General features: G+C 39.7%; 1 protein-coding gene across 2 annotated transcripts in view; it reads right to left on the minus strand.

Annotated features, from left to right (window-relative positions):
- The window catches only part of mta1 (metastasis associated 1), a 46,169-nt gene extending 36,939 nt beyond the window's left edge, over window positions 1-9,230 (minus strand). The window contains exons 1-2 of one of the 2 annotated variants that reach the window (XM_067613540.1): window positions 9,083-9,230; window positions 8,655-8,772 (exon numbers count right to left, since the gene is read on the minus strand). In XM_067613540.1, coding sequence (XP_067469641.1) covers window positions 8,655-8,682 — 28 coding nt within the window. In that variant the 5' untranslated portion in view covers window positions 8,683-8,772; window positions 9,083-9,230. The remainder of the gene's footprint in view (window positions 1-8,654; window positions 8,773-9,082) is intronic. The other variant, XM_067613539.1, reaches the window with a different exon arrangement.
- Between the last annotated feature and the right edge of the window lie 15,342 nt (window positions 9,231-24,572).

Genomic DNA, 24,572 nt, shown 5'->3' on the forward strand with positions numbered 1-24,572 from the left:
ATTTAATTAGAGCTGAAACAATAAGATGCTTAATCAATTAGCAGATCACCAGAAAATTAACAGCAACGGATGAAACAAAAGTCAGTTTTTAAACAAAAAAAACGGCAAACATTTGATGGTTCCACCTTCGCAAATGTGAAGATTTGCTGCCTTTCCTCGTCTTAAATCATAGTATATCAACTAAAACAACTGTTCCCAAATGTCACCTTGGGAAAATGCAGTTTTCCTAGATCAAAAAAAAAGAATCTATGGATTTAATTTATCATGGAAAGAATCATTAGTTGCTGACCTATTATGCAACTAACGAGCTGGAAATAACAATTATTGTCATCATCAATTACTTATTTGGATATCACAATTTTTTGTGAAGGTGATCTTCAAATTGCTTGTATGGTCCGTCAATCAGTCCAAACCCAAAAGATATTAAATTTACAACACATAAACAAAACACCAATATGCTGTATCTTTACATTTGTGGAGCTGAAACCAGCATGTGTTTGCTAAATGACAAATGATCAATCAACTAATATTTTCTGTTGATCGACTGATGTGAATGTGAACGTGCTGTTATTAGATGCACTGCTGAAAGCTTTAAGCATGACTGCTAAAAAGAGAGAAAGTTCCCTGTATACATAAAAGGTAAATAAAACTGTCAATGTTCAAATGAACCCTGATCAAAAAGGGTTTTTTTTTTTTTTCACCCTGAAAAACAGGAGTGGGTCTCAAGTCAAACCGCGGGGAGAAAAATGTTGACGTTTAACTGCGGCCTTCAACGTTCGCCAGCTCTGAGGGAGCCATTGATCGCAAGCCAAAATGCGTCATGACACAGTAAGACATTTTTTTTTGGGTTGGTGACGGCACATGTCTCCCAGCACATTTAGGGTCACTGTGAAGGTGGGATAGTGGGACAGCTCGCCGTCTCTCTTTTTCCTAGCTCGGGAGCTTACGTCATCAAGGCTGGAATCGCTTTGAACTCAAAAGCGATGTCCCCTCCTGCCCCCTCCGGCAAGAAAAAGTGAATAAAAGGGGGAGAACGGTTGAGTTAAAAGTGACAGTCGAGAGTGGGCTGTTGGACTTTCCATCGTGTGAGAAGCTGAAGACTAGTTGAGAGCAAGCTGGAGAGCAACTCAAAATGAGAGCAACAGAGAGGAAGAGAGGGCCTGTAGGCACTGAGCAGTGTCACTCAGTCTCTCCATTTCCCATCAGCCCTCCTGCCGCCTCAACCCGCGAATACCCCCCACCCCCACCCCCACCCCACCCCTCTCCACACTCTCCATCCCCCGCTTCCAGTATCAGCCAATCAGCATCCTCTGGCGCCTGTGATGTCACAGTGCAGTCGAATTTCGTGTGAGCCAATCAAGGCATGTTACTGAGCCCCAAAAGAGAGAGTCTGCTGGGTTGATTCAAACCAGGCCAGAGAGAGACAGACAGAAAAGTCAGAGACGCAACGATGAGAGAGGGAGAACATGCAACAACTGATAGGGTCTGAACGAGAGAGAGAGAGAGAGAGAGAGAAAGAGACATACATGGACAGACAGAAGGATTTTAAGACAGGCAGATAAGTACAGAGCATGATAGAGATATAAGTGGACAAATGAGTTAGTGAGACAGTTACAAAAAAGGACAAAATCTAAAATGAGAGACAATGAAAACAGTATTGACATTAAGGGGGAGGGCTAATTGGGTAAACATGCATTAGCTTGCTACACTCCCATCCACAATTACGCACCTGCATCTTAACAGTAAAACAGATTCAATTTATACACGCGTTTGTTGCCATAGTATTGTCTGTGCTGATTTGTTAATTATGTAATTATGGCTGTCAAAAGTCCACAGTGTTTACTGTTTATTCAGCAGAGAAAACGGTAGATGTCACCTGTGCCTACTTTATTAAAGCATGGCAGAGAGTGAAAACACATATCTTTGTGTGTGCACGGCATCTGAATGGAGAAAGTATTAAGGCTGGTGTGTGCTCCATCAGAACTGCTTGACGGACAGTCGAATAGCTTCGGAAACCCCCCCCTCTCTCTGTCTACCATACCAATGCCGTATTAGGTAGGCAGTGTCTGGCAATTTCTGTAACTTTCCGAAACAGACAATCTAACATGAGAAAGGAGTCAGGTCCTCTTTTTACCATTCTTTACACAACTATTTCTGTCACTGTTCATGTGAACAACCAAGAGCAACACTATGAATGTCTTCCAGGAGAGACAGTCTGAAAATGTACACTGTTATTGTCATATTCAAAAGATATCACGTCTTGCACCTCTCTATGACGGCTAACTTTTCACTCCGCCTTTGAACGTGGCCTTTCGGAACATTTGCAGGTTGTATGACGGGGATGATTTAAAGGGGCCATATTATGCTTTTTGTAATTTTCTGTCATCTATATACTGTTTTGATGTCAGATATCTATGCTTAACATGGTCAAAGCTCCAAAACTTGAGGTTAACATATGTAAAAATGCTCCCTGCAAGTCAAAAGCCCAGGCTTTAACTTGCTCTGAGCGCTTCATTTGCCATGTTTTTGCTGACAAGCTGATGTCATATCGTTGCGCTTGCCCATAACTGGCCGTCCGTTCAGTAGCCTCGGTTGCTAAGGTTGTTGCTAAGTTTCTTCCATGTGTTGTTTGCGTTGTCTAATTGCATACTTTGGATGAGATTTCAGCTCGAACATGTACAGATATATTTGAGAAGTTGACATTTTGAGTAAAGAGCGAGAAAAAGTAGTAAATCCGACTACTATAGTTTATTTCATAGTTTGTTGACGTTGTCTCCCAAATGGCTGGAAGTTGGCCGTGAAACAGCTTTTGGAAGCTGACCAATCAGAGTGGGCTCATCAGGAGGGGGGGACCTTAAAGAGACCGGAGCTAAAACTGCCTGTTTCACACACAGAAGCTGAACTGAGGGGCTGTGTAAAGGGTCATTATGGGTTAAAAAAAGGAGTTTTTTGAAACTGTAAATCATGCAAAGATATTCCAGTAGAGCCCCAGAATATAAATATAGACCTGGAAATATGCATGATACGTCCCCTTTATGTTTGGTCTGATGATTGTTACACACAGCCTGACAGAAGGTGGTTTAAAATGTTAAAGACGATGTCATAACTGATTTTTTTCTACAAGCGCAGGAACCCCTATGGTAAACCTCAGGGATCATGACATGATTAACAAGATAGAAAATAAGTTTCTTCTGCTTTTCTAACATTTCTGCACACAAATTTATGTATATTTTTCTTACTTTTCAACATTTTCGCCTTTTTTTTCTGAAATACTGCAGTTGTACATCCTCAGCGCTGAAAAGAAAACAATTTGAGAAGGGAATACAACAGTTTGGTTGAATGGCTGACAGCTCGTAGACATATGCAACCCATATCGAGAGGGTGGGAGATGGTGTTGTTGCCAAGCACAAGCCAAAAAGGATACCATCTTATATATCCTAATGATGGAGCTCTGCAACCGCATCTGTCACACTATCTGCCAACATTTGGTGATCACCTGATAAAGAATCAACACAGATTCTACCACCAGCGCTCCAGTTCAACAGTTTCCCCCATCCTTGCTGCTACGCAATATGGTGCATGCCAGCAACAAAGCCTAATGGTAGCGAAACCGGTGCTCGCAGGCATAAAGAGAGACAGGTACTGTAGCATCGAGAGCAGACCACCTCACAAATATATATATATATATATATATATATATATATATATATATATATATATATATCTGAGTTTTGATATCTTTTCCTTCTTATAAACAAAAACTTGAATTAAACCCAACTTCTCACATGCATCAGTGTTCAAAGTTGTCTTGGTAAACAGCTGTAAATTAACTTTATACTGTATTTAACTATGACACTGAAAATTGAATTAGCTAAATTTGTTTAAGAAAAGGTAAGGATTCAGTGCCGACTTTTCAATACTCGATGCATCATTTGAGATTTAAAAAAGTACTGAGGCTCCATATGCAGCCATTGTTAAGTACAGAGGTGGTGTCAATGTACAGTATAGTAATGAAAAGGGTTGGGCTACAGCTAGGAAGAGAGATGGAGAAGCAGGAAAAGGAGAACGTGAACATCCGCCCACGCTTGTCCATGCACATATACCCCCTCCCACACCCCAACCGACACACACACACACACACGCACACACGCACACTGGGAGGTGTGTCTGTCGTCGTGAGCAGCAACCGTGGAAAATATAATGGCTCACGCTGTCATAGTATGGATGGAGGTTTCTATGGTAATGGCAGGTAATTTCATCTTCTGAATCAGTCCCACACCTTGTTTTCACACTTGTGTATCACTCACTTTCCCTCTAACGAGGATGTTCAAACACATCTGTTCAAGGTGAGACCTGAGAAACTATCTATGTCTCTATCTATCTGTCAGTCCCCATTCCTGTGGATTCTTACTTTTAGACAATAGATGAAAGCCTTTCGCTTAATTTGTCTTTATCTCCTTTCTGACCTGTAGATACGTGACATGAAATAATATATTCTATAACTATAAATCAGGACATACTTTAATGGATCGATATTGGCTGAAATAAACCTGATCAAACGGCGATTCTTTCTTTACTGTACTTTTCTGTGTTTTGTCGACCTCAGCCTGCTGTTGTACGCCTGCTCTTTTCCTTTATGACACCTGGGCTCTACAGCGCAAACATTTCACTGCATATGTGAGTGAAAATTAGAGCTTTTCAGTGCGAATGAGTCACTTCTGACATCCGGGCTGGTAAAATACAGTGGTTCACTGAGCTCCCGACGCTAACGAATCTGTTTTCTAACAATTTATCTCTCCTCTCTCTTTCACTGTTAGCAAAAAGTAGCAGTGTGCAAAACTTTCAGGTAGCAGCTTATTTGTAGCCGGCGCTGACCATTGCTTTCTCCAGTTAAAGTGACAAACACTAGCGACGGCGGCTCATGTCAGCTGTCACTAATTGATGTTAATTTCATCAGTAACTTGAGGTCATCTTAAACTTGTTTGTTGTGTAGTTAAAAATCTCTCGGCAGTTAGTGTCTGTACTCAGCCAAAGATCATTTGTGAGGGATGAAACTCTCTGTGATACCACTGTACAATCGTGAGTTGATTGTTTTTGTAGTTCCAACAGCACCAATAGAGTTATATTGTATGTCGTCTCTCTAGGAGCTGCATTCTCCAATTTATACCCATATTATATAGCTTATGCTTATGACCTTAATAGTTTTAAACCAGGACTTTCAGTATTAATCAAAGTATAGATTAAGTAGCTTGTGAAAAATAATATGTGTCAAATTTAGCAGGTTATACATGTTATTTCAATGTGTCAGATACATATTTAATTAAAATTGCTTATCTTCTGCTGATACGTATATAATCATTTTTTCATATACTGAGCATCTTAAGCACAAAAAGACCTTCAGGATGAATTTAATGCTATTTTATCTCATTTTTAAGTTGTATCCATAGTGCGCACTGGGCAACTGTGTCGTTTAGGAGAATATAAGTATCAGAATGGACTCAGTATTGGCAGGTACCCATTACTAAAAGATTCAGATTGGGACCAGGACCAAGAAAACTTTGATTTAAAACATGAAATATGCCTATCTGTCAAAGTCCTTATGTTTGGTGATATTTAAGCAAAGAAGGATTTTGATCTCATAAAACAGTAGCAACTTAACAGCCATCACGCATCTGTCCTGCACTTGTGCTACAGCCACCACTGCAGCTTATTCTTATTTAAAAGTGATTAATCAGCACAACGTGTGCAGGTTTTCAACAAAACTTCTCTCTCAAAGAATTATTGTAGGGCAGTTCAGGCTACCAGATCTTTAATTCCAAATAATTGTGGTCCTACAAAGAAGCCACAAGGCAGCCAACTTGTATCAAATACCGTTTATTGTGACGGCTGTTTCGGTAGTTTGGACCCTCGATAAATGATGGGGACACTTTGTTGAATAAATCTAGTAGCTGCCATGCTTCTGTCCAACTGACTGTCCTGAACTCGGCAGGATGGCAGTGAGCAAGAGAGAACTTCACTCTGGGAGTACACCCACCAGACCTGCGAGAGAGACAACTGGCAGCATGGGAAATTAACACCAGCCAAACAAAGTGTGGGCGCTGTCAAAGTTAGTCAGTTGGTAAATTAGTAAACACTACAACACCTTTAAGTAGAATCTGAATCATAAACGGCATACAGAAAATCCTCACCAGTCACCAGCCAAAAGAAATGTAGGCAGTGACAAAGTTTTTAATAAACACTACAACACATAGCACATTCTGTAGAGGATCTGTCACACTCCAATGGCCTTGGTGTAAGTATTGTATGTGGAACATTCAAAACAATCTCCTAATTGTCACATGAGAGTCATATTTGCCTGGGCAATAAGTCTGCAGCAAGTCTTGGTGACTGGATGAGGTTTAGACTTTTAAACCGCTGTGGCCAGTGCACAAAACCTCTGGGCTAGCCTCTTTTCCCTGTACAACATTAAGATGGTAAGACCTATGGCATAGTCTATACTGAGTCACCAACACTTTCCTGCATATGGGGAAAGCACTGGGAAGAATCGCTGCAGGCGCAGGAAGAGTGGCTTGTGGCCTGCACGGTAAAAACAAAGACATCAAGGACTACGGAGCCAGCTTTTGTCCACGGTTCATTCACAAGGGAAGTCATTGCTTTTCCAAGATGATCCTTCATTGTCTTGCAAAGTAGCGGCCATCTTTCCAAGGGTTCTGCTTTGTTCTGATGTTAGGCTGAATTGGTCTCAGGAGAAGCTTCAGTCAATTATAAAACTTATTTCTGACCTAAATTGAGTTTTGTTTTTTTTATCTTAATTATTTTTGTGACTGTGGAAATACAATTAAATAGTATGTTTATTCAGTAATATAATTTGTATGCTTTGTGGTTTCAGATTAGGTTATTAGACCTATTTGTAATGTTTCAATTTTGCCAACAACGGGCTAATTTTAATTTCACTTCGATCTTCAGAATGCTACGGTATGCACACAAAAACACATCTACAAACTGCAGAAAGGCAGGCGAATCACATTAATTACTAATTTTTACTACTTTGCAAGCAAATTAGTGTTCATAAAAAGCTTCAAAAAAGCTTAGCTGGTTCATATCTCATTGTAGGAGGCTGAAAAAGTGGAGAAACAAATTCAAATTCAGCAACATTTGGCTAGTGAAGTGTTAACTCTCTGCCCTGCCGTGGACATAATCCTGTTCTCACTCAGGTAGGCCTTGTTTAATTTGACTAAATAAGATGGGCTTTGACGTTTCCTACAAGCTATTTTTGTTGCAGGTTCCAAGCCAAGAAGAATCACGTCACTCCGGTTTCACTAGACGTTTGTCAGTCATCACGCTTAGATTTATCTTCAAAATGTAAGAAATGACTCTCTCTCTCCTTCTTTCACATATACACACCCTCACATGAAGTGAAATATAGTATAGTAAAAAGATAATCCACCATTACAAGGAGAACAACAAACTACGGTCATGTCCAAAAAACCTGAATGAAAATATTGTATGATTAATAGAAGTGCAGATTGACCAGATAAGAGAACTTGTGGCTGGATAGTTACACCTATATAAGTGTCATGGCACACCTATATGTGAGCCAGTGTTTTGACACTTTATCACAGTGAAATCAGAAAACTATTTAGTTGTAACACAATACAGTATCACATGAAGTCAAACTTTTGTAATACTAATACTTGTCTTAATGCATAAGGCATCTGGTTGCTCTACAATCCTTCTTTATATATAGCAATCCAAGGAAACAGGTCCAAAAAAAAGAAGCAAAAAGCACCTTATTTAAACAATGATATAGCTCTACAGTAACTCTCATGTGACTATTTTTACACAGCACCTAAAGGATGTGATTGAGGGCAACATAAGCAGAAAATGAGTGGGAGGGGAAAAACAGGAATACTAATTAGGTATTAACTGGGGTTGCCTGTGCAAAAAAAAAGAAAAGCAATCCTGATAAAAGATGTGGAAAAATGCATGTTTAAACGTGCTATGAGATTTTTATTCCTGTTTTCGCATCTAAGTTCTTGCAGGTAAAAAGCAGCATTTAACTTTTTTTTTTTTTTTTTTTTTAAATCTCTGTTCCTTTCTCTGCACTCTCTCTGTAAAAGCATCCACTCCTTGCTGCTTCCCTACAAGTCTTAAGGGGTTTCTGCAGGTTAGTGAATTACTAATAACATTACTTCTCATTATGAAGCGTTAGCCCGGGCAGTAGTTGAATAGCACGCAAAAACTTTTACAATACGTTCGCCATGATGCCTTAAATATATAGAAACATAATGTATGTTACTTTAGGTGCATCCGCACATAGAAGTAGTTGTTTTGGGGTCATCGTAAGTTACAACAAGCACAAAAGAAACGAGGGAATCCAGCAGCAGCTCTGTAAGCGAACCACTACTCTTCATCACCACCATCCTCCTCTTCACACGGTCACCATCATCATCTGTGGAGCACAAGGCTCTTTAGCTTTAGGGAAATAAAAGAAAGGGAAGGAAAGACGGACCGCGCTCCGTAAATACAAAATACACCCGCGGTGAATCATGGCGTGTCCGCCATAAAATTAAAAAAAAAAAAAAAAAAACACACGAGAATGTCCTACAATGTTGTCCCCCCCTCCTCCTTCTCCTCCTCCCCCCTCACCTTACCTCCAACCCGGTACATGTTCGCTGCCATGACTGCCCCGGTCCCTGGCTTCCTCTCCAGGTAGAGGGGTGGCTCTCTTCTCTCTCTGGCGCTGCCGGAGCTGTGTTAGCACTGCCGCCGCTGTGTGTTGGAAAATGGTGGATTGATCAATACGAAACAGACTAGCCGAGAGAGCTTAAAGAGACAGTACACCTTTTTTTTCAGCCCCTCAACACCCGAAATCTGGCGGCAGTATACGGCCACGAGTAGTGTAACAAACAACCACTTAAATTCCGCTTATTTCGTTAACGTTAACGTTAGCATTTTAAGAAACACACAGCTGCGTCACACACTTAGCCGTAGCCCCACACATGAACATGTAAGTGACGTCACGGCCTCATCCAGAACCAACGGTTAAACTTCTCCCATTAATTTTCTTAGTTAACGTTACCTGGTCAGTTAATTAGTTGTTTTGACACATAATTAAGATGATAAAATTGTGGAAATTATCGCGTTGTTCGGCTAGAAGTGGACATATTTCTACTAAACTGACTAGGTGTTGCTCAAAACTATGCACTTCAGCAATTTCCATCAAGCAAAGTCTCATTACTCTGTGGTTCAAATAACAAAGCTATCGCGATATTTTGAGTTTAAACCTTAAAACATTCGAGGATTTAGTTGATGAATATCTTTGAGGGTTTAAAACTACCACCTACTACCTATTCCCACAGTGGATGGGACACGACCAGACCCTTGTAGACAAGCACCAGAGCTTTTTTTTTTTTTATATAAGCCATTTACCTGGAACTTGGTGCTCTTGAAAATTAAGCATCCCTGCCTCATCCCTAAAGCCAACTCTGTGATCCCAAATCCCTTAGCTCAGTGGTGTCAAGTGAGGTCCATGAACCACCAGGGGGGCGCCCCATGGGGTTTCTGGCAGAGAACAGGCTTAGTTAAATTTAATTAATGTATGTGAAAATGGTTCCTAAATCCATAGCCTAGGTTTATCCCTCACCGCTGCTTAATATAGACACGTATGCATATGAAATCTCATCATGTTGAGGTATCTGGCCTAATTCATGGGAAGGCCAAAATTGCTATACAATATGTCAGTTCAAGTGTTTTTTATTTTGGTTTATGTATATTCATGTGTAGGCTACTTTATGGTGGGGTTTTTTTAGGTTATCAAGGTCATGTGGGGTATTTTCATATAGGTGCAGCATGATAATAAGTTTTTATGTGATATTTAGGATTTATTTATTTAGTTTTGTCTCATGGGAGTCTTTAAATGTAGTTAGGGTTATCAATTTCTTTCGTTATTTTCCTGTCTCAGGATTTCCTCGAGTCCACAAGTTCAAAATTAATGTGGTCATACTTCATCAGCTGTATAGCAAAATTATGCAGAATCACAGATAAGTATAGGACTATCAAGCTTATTACACCACTTACTTGGGCTGGATTTTGGATTTTGGCATAATTTGTTAAAGAAAAATGGGATATTTTGTACTGCAACAAAGACTAACTGTGACTATTTGGACATTGTAAGATTACATTGCCAAAATATTGTAATAAAAACATAAATTGCTTCAAAAATAAGTGCACAGCTTTTGTTCTGAGTGAAAACAGCCCTTCGTGGAAGGCGTCTAATAAGTGAGACAATGTATGAGCAGAGAGGAAAATATAGATCAGTTTTCCAGCTATGGTTGTTTGATTAGCTCAGTTTCTGTGTGGATATAAGCGTTCAGCCTCCATGCTGGAGGAATGCTGTGGTGAAGGCTACATCTGATCTATACCATATGGAAGCCTCAATTACTGTGGCCTAGCACAGGGGACTACAGTCTGCAGTCACATGACCCTTATAAGCCAATCGTGTGTACTTACAGTACAGTACGCACTCCTGCTCAAGTGTGCAGGCTCAATGTTGGATCTGTGCTGCACTGAAAGGGATTTTGTATCGTGTCTTAGGGCTCTGATAGTGTGTGTGTGTACAACCATGTATTTAATTCAAATAAAATTAAAGTGATTTTAAGAATGTTTTTAATGCCATTGTGCATTGCGGGCACTACACAGTATTTTGCTGTGGACTATAATTTTGTGTTGAACAGAGCATTATGACCCAATGGATGTTTGTACAGATATAGCATGGTGCTCACTGCTATATGCAAAATACTGTGCACTTCAGCATCTGTCAGACTTAAAAAATCCAGCCATTATCCAACTGAATATTGCTGCTTAGTGTTTAGAACATTGCTCAGTCTAGCGCACTATATTTTACACGCTTACCTTGCTAATTGACTCTCCTGTGGAACAGTAAACATGTACATTATTGAAATATATTGAAGCCTATCTCTGTACAATGTGTGTGTTATTTGACATAGATATACTGACACACGATAGGTTTCTTTTAAGCTGTTGTAATGTTCCCCCAATTAAACTGGGAAGAAAACAGTGCCAACACTTAATATGGTCTTAATTAAAGGAAAATAGGTGGTCAACAATGTAGCCTTGTATTTGGGAACTGTGACTACTTTCATTAGAGATGTTTGTTTACTTGGCTGCTTGCTGATGTGCAGATGTTCTCTTGAATCCATTGCTCCTCTGCCAGATGTTACTGCAGTCAGGAAGACAGGCAGGCAAGCATGTAGGCAGAACTCTATACAACACACTGCAGGTGTTCTCCCCAGTGAATCTCAGTCTGTGGAGATGGATTTGCCCGAGACGCACAGCGCATCTGCATAAACTCCCCTCGGTTTGGTTGCCGTGATGGTAAATGACCTTTGATGGCCTCTCTTTCTATCTACCTACTTTCTCCTCCTCCTCTCTCATCCTCTTTCTTTCCTCCACTCCTCCGTGTAGTGGATAAATCCACAGGAGAGGCAAAGACACAGAGGAAATCAATTAGGCCTGTTTCCTGGCAGAAACCATTCCATATCTTTGATTGGGCTTCCTCATTTGTTCTCTCACTGGGTGTTGTGCTTGGATCTCAGAGACACTATGGGAGATGCAGCAATAAAGGGACTATTGTTAGAGCACGCTCTCTTCTACACCTAATAGTCAAACTGTGCATAGGTGTCTTCTGTATTAATGGTTGAAAAACATTACCCAATTAATTTTACCAAGAATTTCTACCTGACAGTGTTGCCTGGCTGACTCTTAAACCTCAAAAATAGGTGGTGCTCACACCCCACAGAGTCGCTGTCAGTCAGGTTAGTGACAACGATGTTTCATGCTGCACCACAGTCATTGTGTCAATAACCACATGCTGTACACCCCCTGCTATGACTCTTGCTGTCGATATAAAGGAATAGTGACTGTGAAATAAACATCTACAGCAGTCCAAAGAGACCTTATGATTTTATGAATGCACAGACAAAACTGCTCAGCTAATTCCACCTGAAGGGGCATCATCACCATTTCCATTCCATATAAAAAAAAATCTCATAAATGGTGCAGTCTATCATGTCACACAAGTATTATTTTTGATTGTCTGACTTGATTGTAAACAAGACCTAAACATGACGGCTCTCTGTTGCAGACTTTATTGGTGACTAGCCATGTTTTCACTATAATAAAAGCCTTGGCACGAAGCAGCACTGACTCATTTTTATTGAGAATCTTTGCTGTAGGGGATCTGTCAGATAAATTTCACAGCTAAAAATATCAGTAACTGAACAGATACCTCGCAAGGAATCATGCAGAGGATGTACAGCTTGTATTTATATATATCAGACTACAGGTGGAGCTATTGTCCTGCTTTTGATAAAAGCGAGAAGTTCATACAAAGGGATGGCTGCTTTAAGGGCATGCACAGTTGGATATACTACAATATATAGTTTTTAGTTCATGTAAAACACAAATTTAAGCCCTAATACTCACCATTAACCAACAATAATGCGAATGTCTGACTGAAAAACATCATTGACTTCTGTTATAACATGCTCCAAGATGCAGTTACCAAAGTCTACCAGCAGGGGTCATGACTCACACAGGCTTTTCTATTGTCCTCAGTTGCTCCCAAAAAAAGCAGTTATGAAGTGGGAGAAATGAAAAGGCCAGCCATGCAGCCATCCACAACGGAAATGCCACTTCAGTGAGTTATTATGAATTCTGGGACGATGCCAGCCAGTAGCATCAGGGCTGACACAGAAATGTTGCCTGCTGATCTCTAGCACAACATAAATCAAACTTTGCCATTATGTACTCATTATCGTGTCTCTGGTATAGCACAAGAAAGATGGGTTTGTGTGTGTATGTGTGTGTGTGTGTGTGTGTGTGTGTGTGTGTGTGTGTGTGTGTGTGTGTGTGTGTGTGTGTATTTGTGTTCTGTCACAGGCCACTTTTGGGGACAAATTTCAGACCAGTTAATTGGGGACGGCTTGTACAATTGGGGACAAAAGCCGTGTCCTCAATTTGAAAAAAGCTTATTTTTGGGTCAGTGGTTAAGGTTAGGTTTGGATTAGGGTTAGGGTCAGTTGTTAGGGTTAGGTTTAAGCAAATAGTGGGCATGGTTAGGGTTAGGGTAAGTCTCCAGGAAATGAATGTAAGTCTATGTGATGTCCCCAAAAGTGACCATGATCTGATACCTCTGTGTGTGTGTGTGTGTGTGTGTGTGTGTGTGTGTGTGTGTGTGTGTGTGTTGCATTTGGGAATTGTCTTTCATCTTTCATCTGTTACTGCAGACATGGTTTGGCCGGAAACACTTATCTATACTTTGAAGGCCTCACAAGAAAATTATGGCCCTAATCCAAAGGGATTAACTATATTGCACTTGTGGGTTATTGATACTGTGACCTTCACAGAATGAAAGTGTTAATAAATGTCAGACTGAGATGCAGGACTGTGGATGCAGACAGTGGACTATGTGGTTTATACATCCCAGAGCAGCCAAGGGTGTTTTCTTCATCCGCCCCACCTTGCAAGGGAATCCTGCTGTCAAGTGTCCACCCTCCACCACAGGATCATGTGCCAAAATGCCAGGAGCCGCCAGGCGACAGCAACACTTTTTTTCCCCTTTTTTTGTGGAACAGCTGGTGAACCGCCAAATGTGTCTACATCTTCAGAGAGAAAGACTGGCAGTTGGTTAGAGGAGTGTACGATGTGGGGGAAATCCCACAACACTCAGACATGAAAAAGGAATCAGTGGAATGGCAAATGGCTTCATAAAGTCATATATTAAATTTCAGTCTCAAGAATGTTTGGCATTTAATTGGTCAGGACATGATGCTAGAGCTGCACCAGCTGAATTCAAGACACTTAAAGAACAAAGACTCAGCAATGTGACAATTTAATGTCTAACTTGGCGTGCAAACAAACATGCACAAACTCACACAATCTATTTGATACTGTGCACCAATTAGATCACAGAATGATCAATGTTGGACACAGAGGTGCTACTTTATATAACTAATAACTAATAGATGCAACTAGGAGAAACATTGTGTCAGTGTTGAAATAAACCATACACATACCATTTAATGTTTTATGGTCTTCATCAGACACACTCTTGACAATGGAAACTGGGAGTATGTAGCAAAAAAAAAAACACGTGTGCACAGTAATTTATACTACACTAAATTGGGCTCTCAAGTGATGCATCACTGAGGTTTTCAATCTTGTGCAAGTCTGAGTTCCTTCCAAGAGAAGATTTTTTTTGTCCCACTAAACACAAATAACACAAATCTCACTCTACTGTGCTAGTTAGGGACTTCAACTTGTTGGTTGTTTGGTTTGGATGGAAAAGTGATTACTCTTGAGCTTCCACAGTGCTTGATTCGAACCTACAATATGGGCTTGTTTAAACGTCTAGTTGGCTTGTCCAGTTGAAAAATTTTGGGTAGACATAGAAAATTGCTTAATAATTAGTTAGTTAGAGTAGCATGTTTGGCATGTTTACTATCAGTGCCTTTTGCCTTTTGAGGCATCTAATTTCATAATAAGTTGATTATTAATATCTAAATTGTTCTAATGCTTTGCTACACATGATTCAGGTTTACTCAGCTCATTAAAAAGCCAAAAAAAACAAAGTTTCTTTATTTAGCCAGGTTGTTAAATATTTCATTTCTACAACGGCATTTCTTCTTGGACTACATGATGGTACCCATTATGACAAGATGCGTGAGTATCTGGAAAGCCTCTTCAGAAGGATCAATAACCTAATGATGTATTGGTGCTTTATAGGTCAGTGCATAAACCTAGGAGATTGATACATCCCATCATCTAGTATAGTTGACTGATGTGAAAATATATTACACAGTAGAGATGCGCAGAGGGCCCAGTATTCGTATATGTATCTGTATTTGTTGAGGCAGCAAAATTATTTGTATTTGTATTTGAATAAAAGTAGAAAGAGGCTTAAAATCCTGTTTTTGTTTTTATTATGCTTTTAATTTTAGAAAATTAAAATGTTACAATAAGTGTTCATGAATAAACTACCTTACGCAGGAGGTCCCCACACCGGGTCTCCCAGATCATAGACGACTGCGCTGACCACTGAGCTAAAACTTTACTCATCGCCTCATTGCAGACAGACCTCTACCGATTTATACACCCAAAACACAGAGACAGCACACCGTGTAACATGTAGCTTTGCACTTTTCATTTATTGCCTATTTCTCACAACCTAACTTTGTAGAAAGGAGAAGGGGAACAACATGTTAAGGAGAGTCCTTTGGGAGCACTTCACCTGTGTTAGTAGCTCAGCTTTATCTGTGGGGGACACCCCCAACTCTGGGAATGATGTCCAAATTAGGAAATGTGCGTCATGTAGCAGGTAGATGTGACTCCCCTCGTTGAGACCTGCTGATAGACGTAACTGACCTGCGTGCTGGTATTTGACATGGTTCTTCTCAAAAACAAATAATTTTTAAAATACTTGTATGAAACAAATATTTGTAAAAAAAAAAAAAAAAAAAAAAACCCCGCTATTTGTGTTTTGCCGAATAATGTATTTGTATTCAGACACACCCCTATTACACACATTGGATGTTCTTATTATAACTGGCATTACATCAAGTTTCCAAGTGCTAAAAGAGGCGTATTCCACTTCCTTTATCCTGCAGGGGACTGGGGGGATGAGGTAAAAATCTAGACTTGTCTTTTAAATACCCCTGCAAACACCTAAAATAGGATGGGACCATTGTTTTCCATTACGGCACCACACTTGTCACATGTCTAATTATACACCACAGTAGCAATGGAACAAATTTTTTTTATGTGCTGAATGTGACCGGTCATTTTGACTTGGACCAAAGCTGTGTAGGGCAGCTACATCTGAAATGTCCCTGACTATGTGAAATAAACAGACAGGCTTTGTTTAATGCTGAGGTACAAAAAAATGTTCCAGTGCTGAGTTTTTTTATGATGAAGTTTGGGCTCGAGAGGGGTAAGCAGGCAAAACCTTGTCACAGTGACTGATATTGTTTGTGGACAGACTCGGCATGGGAACGCCTGTCAGATTGAGGACAAGTTAAAAAAAGTAGGCATTTTCTCTAGGGGATTTCCATCAGGCATCATTTCAAATTCCTCTGACTACAAGTGTTCATATTAATGTTGGAGAGCCAATGTAGGGAGAAAAAATCCCCCCAAATTGTTGCAGTTGCCATAAACCTTACCAGAATATGCTAGAAGTTGGTACCAAAACAACTATTTTGTCTTTTTTTTTTTTTTGCCAAACATTAACACTGTACCAAACTAAACACTTGATGTGTGGCAGAAAATATCCAAAACACTGCATAAAATTAAAAGAATAGTTTGATGTTTTGGAAAATACACTTATTCTTGCCAAGAGCAAGAGATCAATACCACTCTTGTGTCTGTATGCTAAATATGAAGCTAAAACCAGCAGATGATTAGCTTAGAGGACAAACAGCTAGCCTGGCTCTGTCCAAAGATGAAGCTAATCGTCTGCTGGCTGCATTTAGCATTGTTTACAGAAATGAGAGTGATATCTTTTCATCTAACTCTTGGCAAGAAAGTAAATAATCATATTTCCTAAAATGTCTATAAGTATTCCTTTAAACTATTCCTTGCGTGTGTTAAACTCTCCATACATGCAGACTACAAAGCCTCATTCATACAGCTGCAGATGTCAGTCTTTAGCATTAAAGTACTGAATGACTCCCCTGCTGACTGATGCATGATGAATGAAGCTCACACAGCACATTCACCAGTGGAATCTTCAGCAGCAATGAATCACTGATCAGACATATTGATCACCAATCAGTTACATTTTAACTACATGCTGCTGCACAAACAGGAAAGCCTTGATCAGTCAGACATTCAACTGACTGCTCTCTAGTGTGATTAAACTGTGTAACCAGCAAAAGAGCAGGGACGTAGAAAGCATTAGATTTAATGCTATTTTAAATGTTGGTTCAGTCACTCAGGTCAAATCACCTTCTAGTATGTAGCCTAATTTATCTGTTAATTATCTTCTTCATGCTAATATTACAATTAAAATCTAAGATGAACATGAGGTCGTATAGACGCTCTGTATTTACAGTGTAAATCCCATGTGCGTCACTGAAGAGATTCCCTCGGAAATGATAGGGAGTCTGTGAGAGGGAGGATCACAGAACATAGAGATAGGGAGATCAAAACCTCCAGAAACTTCTGCCAGCTGCCTCTACCACACCCTCCTTTCACAGGGACAGTCACTGGGATACGTCCTTGAAACAGCACAGCACATGTGCCCCCCCAACGCTTACATGGGCAGAAAATCAAATGACAGATTTATTGAATATACACTATATGTGCCAGTTAAAAATAGGCTTTTCGGATGAGACAAGAAAGCAGTAAAAGTGCAAGCAGTGGAACACACCCACATCACTAAAAATGGCCTTCTGTGGAATCTAAACCCCTCACAGTCCCAGTGGGAATAAAATATCTTAAAATTGACTGCCAACGGCTGACGAAAATACAGGAGCACTCTCCCATCTGCACTTAAAAATAGTGTAATGGAGCCATGGTTGCTTTGTCTGTAACATCCACCCCAGTGTCAGGTCAGAAGTCCCAGTGCGGATGTACGTGATGAGCCTGAGTTAAAGAGGTCACTGAGTCTGTGACGAAGATTTGGCTGGAGGTGTTTAGACCTGAGGCGGGTCTTCAACAAATAGGAGCACCCATTTAGTCAGATGGCTGATGAATACCATTGTAAATCATTGTGAAACATCCCCCCAATCTCCATGTGGTGTGGCAACTGTAGGAACCTATTGAAATTTAATTCAGTAAAGCTTTAGTACACCATAAGTTAACAGCCTAATTGCAAATTTTTACCCCGGGCCCCCAAACAGATTAATATGGCCATGGTTGTATCATATTGACAGATGTGTAGGACCAAACTTTATTGTGATAGACTATTGATTGGTGATTCTTCTTGTCCACACTACACCCCTAAAACAGAGACTTTTGAAAACGCTGCTGACCCCGTTTTAGTTTGAAAACTCCGGGATTGCATTTTAGTCTGGAGAGGTGGAAACTAAGACTTTTGAAAATAGTGATGCAGATCCCTACGTTCGCTTCCTGGGTCTTATAAATCATGACATGTCCTTCCCTGATTCGTCAAGCCCCTATCACATGACGACTCCCAATCTATTTTCCGCCGCCTTGACCGCTTTATACTCGTGTTACTTTCGGTAACAGTTCCACCTCTTTGTCGGTCCAAGCAAAGAAATCTCTGGTCTTACTTTTCGCCATTGCTGTTCTTCCTCCATAGTACTTTCTGTAACTAAGCAACCGACCACAGAGTAAACAATCTGCCTTCTGGCACGCACATACCCAGTGTACATGAATGGTCATGTGATATGTGTTTTCAGGTGTGTTAGTATGGACGGAGATTATTTCTGAAATGGTGCTAAAGCACCCATGAGGACAGAGACCATTTTAGTCTGAAAATGCCATTTTAAAATGAAAATGTATTTGTATGGATGTAGTCTTAAAATAATTTTAAAGGGGACATAACATGCATTTCATGATTTTCTATAATTTATATACTGTTATAATGTGGGATGTCTATGTTAAACATGGTCAAAGTTCCAAAACTTGAGGTATACATAAGTAAAAATGCTCACTAACAGTCAAAAGTCGGGGCCTCAGCCTCCTCTCTCAGATTGTTCGCCCATGCCCAAAAATGGCTGTTTGTTCCACAGGCTTCGTTGCTAGGATTGTTTGTGTTGTCCACTCGCATATTTCGGACTGGATTTTGGCTTGAACATGTACGGATGTATTTGAGAAGTTGACATTTTGAGTAACGAATGAGAAAACAAGTGAAATCTTGCTACTATTGTTTGTTTATGTAGTGTCTGGAGCAGCTTTCAGAATCATATAATTAAAAGAATAGTTTGACGTTTTGGAAAATACACTTATTCTTGCCAAGAGCAAGAGATCAATACCACTCTTGTGTTTGTATGCTAAATATGAAGCTAAACCCAGCAGATGATTAGCTTAGAGGAAAACAGCTAGCCTGGCTCTGTCCAAAGATGAAGCTAATTGTCTGCTGGCTGCATTTTGCATTGGCTACAGAAATGAGAGTGATATCTTCTCATCTAATATTTCCCAAAATGTCTATAAGTATTCCTTTAAACTATTCCTTTTGTGTGTTAAACTCTCCATACATGCATACTACACAGCCTCATTCATACAGCTGCAGATGTCAGTCTTTAGCATTAAAGTACTGAATGACTCCCCTGCTGACTGATTTCAGAATCTAACCAATCAGCACAGAGTGGGCTCATCCGAAGGGTTGCCTTAAAGAGACAGGAGCTAAAACGGCCTATTAAGACAGATACTGAACTGAGAGGCTGCATAAAGAGCCAGTTTAAGATAAATGAGGAGGTTTTTTTTAACTGTAAATTGTGCAAAGATATTACAGTAAAGCCCCAGAATATAAATATAGACCTGGAAATATGCATGATATGTCCCCTTTAATGCCCAGAGTTATTAGTATCCTTTTTCATAAAGCGACTCATTTTGTCGACTGATTAGCATTGTTTTTAGCAACATATTTTAATTTTTCTGCATATATGTCTTTTTCTTGTGTTATTTCTAATCAAATGCTCTTTGTATACAATTGGGGAGGCTTTGCATTGATATGTGGTGCCATTGCTGTCTGACACCTGAATCTTACTTGATGGAGATGTAGTATAAATAAAGTGAAAGCAGATGACCAGTAGCATCCAGGATTTCTGGTTTATATCCAATTAATAATGAAATAATCACAAAGCATCAAAACTTTACAACTTTACAGCTTTACCAGAATGATATGATCCATCCAGGGGATAGATCCATCACATTATGAGACCCAGAAAAAGAAAACAGATAAAACTAGCCTCTCAGTCTTATCCACAAGATACAATATCTACCCATTAAAATCTCACTGAACACTCAGTGTCCTAGACTCTGTCATCCACCATATGGCTTATCATGTACTGAGAATGTTTAATCTTACCCCTGTCTCCTAGCAGAGCTAAACATAGGCTACTGTTTCTAAAATAATCGCCACTCTGGAGTATATGTGATGGGAACATTTCAATAATTAATTCAGGCTCTTTTTTTCTCTCTCTCTCTTACTCAAAGACATGCACACGCTCACCCAGCAGATCACGTGTCTCCCATACAAACAGTATATTCTTACATTTTCAGAAATTCCACAGCTGTTTGAGGTCTTTTAAATTATGTGCTTGTACAATTTAAGTAGAGGCTTCGATCCAACCTAAATCATCTGGTTGCTTCTTGCACTTGTGCCCACTTGCTGAAAGAGGCAGCCTGCTGCGGTGATGGGCTGGGCTCAGACTGGCCATTCTGTGGGCTCCTCAGAGCAAACGACATCACGTGTGGATTACGCCTGCATTTGCATCTGTGGAGACTGAAAGTGTGAGTGTTTGTGTGTGTATGTTAGAGGGTGGGTGGGTGGGGGGGAGACAGGAAGGAAAAAGGAAGGAACTGAAGGCAGAGGCACTGGATTGTCGCCGCCTGGGGCCAAAAGCAGTTTTGGCACCTGTTTGGCCTTGGGGCACAGGGCTTATATAATATCTGCTGGGGTACATAGTGTTTAGGACAGGTGTGTTGCTGGAATTCATAAACACCCATCTGCTGCGGGCTGGGTCACTGCTCAAGGCCTGGTGGTCCTGTGTGGGGCAAAGGAGAAAGCCTGAACATGGGTTAGGGTCAAATGAGTTTGTTAAGGACAGCTTTGCAATGACATTGACATCTTTTAGACTGTACTGTTCAAAATGGTAGTATTATTTATTATCTCACAAAAAACAAGACAATGTTTCCAATTAACTGGCATTAATATAATAAAGTAGTTCGGTTTCGTGCATTTGGAAAAATAACTGTAATGAAATTCTGCTTTTTTGAGGAAGTATTGCATTCTTTTAAATTATTTTGAATTGCATCTAGAAAACTTTTTTTTAATCTAAACAAATATAACCTTATTTAATTTGGGTTATATGTTTGCATGTGTGTGTTTGTCCTCAAATGTCTTGTTTTGTTCTGACCACAGTCCACAACCCAAAGATATTCAGTTTACTATCATAGAAGACTAAAGAAAACAGTAAAATTACACATTCGAGAAGCTGGAATCAGAGAATTTGGACAATTTTCTTCTTAAATAATGAACTCAAAATGATTAATCAATTATCAAAATAGTTGCAGATTAATTTAATAGTTGGCAACTAATCGTTAATCGTTGCAGCTCTAGTAGGTAATACTATGTAATTTGTGTGTGTATACAATATGACCTGATTTAACTGGTAAATGCTGAATAGAAAATAAACTTTGACTAAATTGTATTGCGTTATTTTTTAAATGACCTGATGGATGTCTACAGTCATCCAGTTTTGGAAAAATCAGATAAAACTTATCACTTATCCCTTGTAAGGCAATGTTTTAGAACACTCTCTGATCAAACAAGATCAGAATGTGTCATATTTTCAGGCACTTTTTCTGCCCTTGTTTGCTTTATCCTAAGTCTATAAAAGTAACATGCTTTCAGGCCCTTAGGACCACTTCACCCTTCTCTCTCTAAACTCTTTTCTGTTTATTCCTGTCTTTCCACCATGGGGGCTGCATGGATGCTTGATCTGCTCCGGAGAAATAGTGTGGGTCTGAACCCGCAACCAGATCAGAAACGAGTTAAAAGTAAAACTAGTGGCCTGGATATGTCTACTTAAGTCTCCTCAGAAGCAACAGATCACACAAGCCTGTCAGGAGCATCTATTCCCTCACTTATCATTCAGTTTTGCTCTATAAGTCTCCGTCTTGAAAATGATTAGAAAAAAGTTTTTAAATGTTATTTTTCGAGGGAAGGTTTGCTTATGTTTTTTTGTTTTTTTTTCAGAAGTGCCAAGCTTCACATACATGTTTTATATTACAGGGAATAACAACCTCCTCTTCATCATCTTTATTGCATGTGTTCAGTGGAGCAAGGATTTCAGAGAACATTGGCCCTTCAGTTTTAATCTCTTACCTGCTTTTTGTCTCCATTTCAATTTGTAGTATATTTGACCTTCTCTCCTCTCAGCAGATTTGAGTCTGATTGCGCGCCACAGCTGAACTGGCAGCAAACTTGCAACCACAGCAAACAAGTGGAGGTAATGAACTCGTGTCCTCTGTGAAAGACACACCTCGAGTGCTGAGGCAGGAAGCCATCTCTATTCCAACTGTTTGCTGGGCAATTCAAGCTGGGAAACATTTTGAGACATTTTCCTGGTCACCAGGATTGTCTCCAAAGTTGCCCGGTGTACAGTTTTGTGCCTTTAAGAGGCCACAAAGTCTCCAGTTGACCGTTATACTGAGGTCTTTTAAAAACAGTAAGCTCAGAGATAAGAAGGAACCGATTACAGGCATGCTGACGGGTGCTAATCAGCTGGGACAAAGATGTGGGAAATATCAGAGTGTCTGTTCCTGGACCAGGACCTGCACTGTGTCACCAGGCAGACAGACCAGACAGCACCCATGTGTGAAAGAGATGACCTCAGTCACACACTCAAGAGGCCCAGTGGAAAGAGGCAGACTCTTTATTTGAGGAACTGATAATGTATTGTCTGTGAGTGTTTTAATTAGTCACCGTAAATGAACGCAAGAGCTACTTGTCATCCTGGACTGTGGGAAATTCAGAAGCTGTTATTTTCTGCTCCGCCTGTCTCCTTCAGCAGGCCTAAATTGTCATGGATCCAGCAGCGGTAAGGGAAAGCTGATCCACCCGAGCCACGTTTCAGCATCTTCCGCTGCCTAACAAATTCCTACAAGTCACTCACTCTGAAAGAGTGCATTGTGATTCAACCAAACACTGCCTACTCCTCTTGTGGAAAAGGGGAAAAGGGAAGTGGGAGTGCAAGTCTCCCTGTGGACTGCCTCACCACTTACTCAAAAGGTTTCCCGCCTGGTCTGGGATGGCTGTGACATACCACAGGCTGGCCCAGGGAGAAAGTATTGCTGCCTTCAAGTGCGGCTCGTAAGACTCACAGCTCAAAATACGGAATGTCTATGAATATTTTAAGTTGTACCTCCAAGGCTGCAAATAACAAGTATTGTCATCATCATCATCAACCATTAGTCCCCAAACCAAAAATAGAGATGTTCAATTTCATTATTTGTCACAATCATATGTGACAAATAATGCAGCAAATCCTGGACAAGCTGGAACTATTATAGAAACATGACAATTCACTGATGATTTTATTATTTATCATATACAATTTGAAAGTCCTCTAGCCATATGATTTGTCACGCATGCTGAAATAACACTGTGACAAAATGGACACCATGGTCACATTTTTATGGCTCAAAAATAGAGTGTGTTTAGAAAAAACAACTCCTAATATGAAGAAAAGTTACAAAACTGTTAATATGTTTATACTATCCTTTCCGAAGGGTTATCTCCACACAAGACCCCAAAGTGTTTGAAAGATGTTTGTTGATGTTGATGTTGATGAATAATACAAATACTACAACAAGAATGTTGCAAATCAGTAGTGAAAAAAGTGTTCAGATCCTTTACTTAAGTAAGAGTAGCAATACCATACTGTGAATGGACTAAATTAGAAGTAAAAGTCCTGCATTGAAGTACAGAAGTATTAGCAGCGAAATAGCAATACTAGTGCAGCAGGATGGCCCATGTGAGACTTATATTATTAGATCATTAGTATTGATGCATAAACATGTGAAGTCTTTTAATGTTGCATTAAAATACATTTAATTATTAATATTATATTATATTATATTATTATATATTAATTTAATTAATATTGCTGTAGTTCAAGGTATAACTAAAATAGACCGTGTTTTATACTGTTGGGTATAGTTTAATTTAAGATTAAGGTGTATTTATTTATTTGCCTGATGATCACCCACTCATTGTTTTAAACTCTTCTTATTGTTTATACTATTTTATCTATTACTATTGCTTTTACTATTTTAAACATTTACTTTTTTCCCCTTACTGCATTGTCGAGAAGCTGAAACCCATGATTTTTACTCTCTACATACTTGTGTAATGAGATGTAACAATAAAGACACTTGAAACTATGTAAAATATTAATTTGCAAAGTATAACTGGTAAGTTTAGCTGTCGGACAGCATAAATGTTGTGGTGTAGTGTAGAAAAGTACAATTAATTATTAAAAGTTTAAATGTAATGGCCTAGAAGTATAAAGCAGCAAAAAAAATGAAAATATTTCAAAATTGCACATAAGCACAGTACTTTAGAATAGTTAAATTCCTGCACTGCTACAACTGATTTATTTAAGACAACAAAGGAATCGTTTAATAATGTTTGGTAAGTACAGTGGGCCTATGTACACAAGAATATCAATTAATTGTAACGTTCATGTATAAATTATGATTATTTCCCAGAATACGTGAACGCAGCATGCGGACGGGTATCGTGGCGGGGGGCGGGGCTATGCAAATGAGCGGCGGTTGACTGAATAGATGCTCCCAGC

Source organism: Thunnus thynnus, chromosome 16 (assembly GCF_963924715.1).
Source record: "Thunnus thynnus chromosome 16, fThuThy2.1, whole genome shotgun sequence".
NCBI lineage: Eukaryota > Metazoa > Chordata > Actinopteri > Scombriformes > Scombridae > Thunnus > Thunnus thynnus.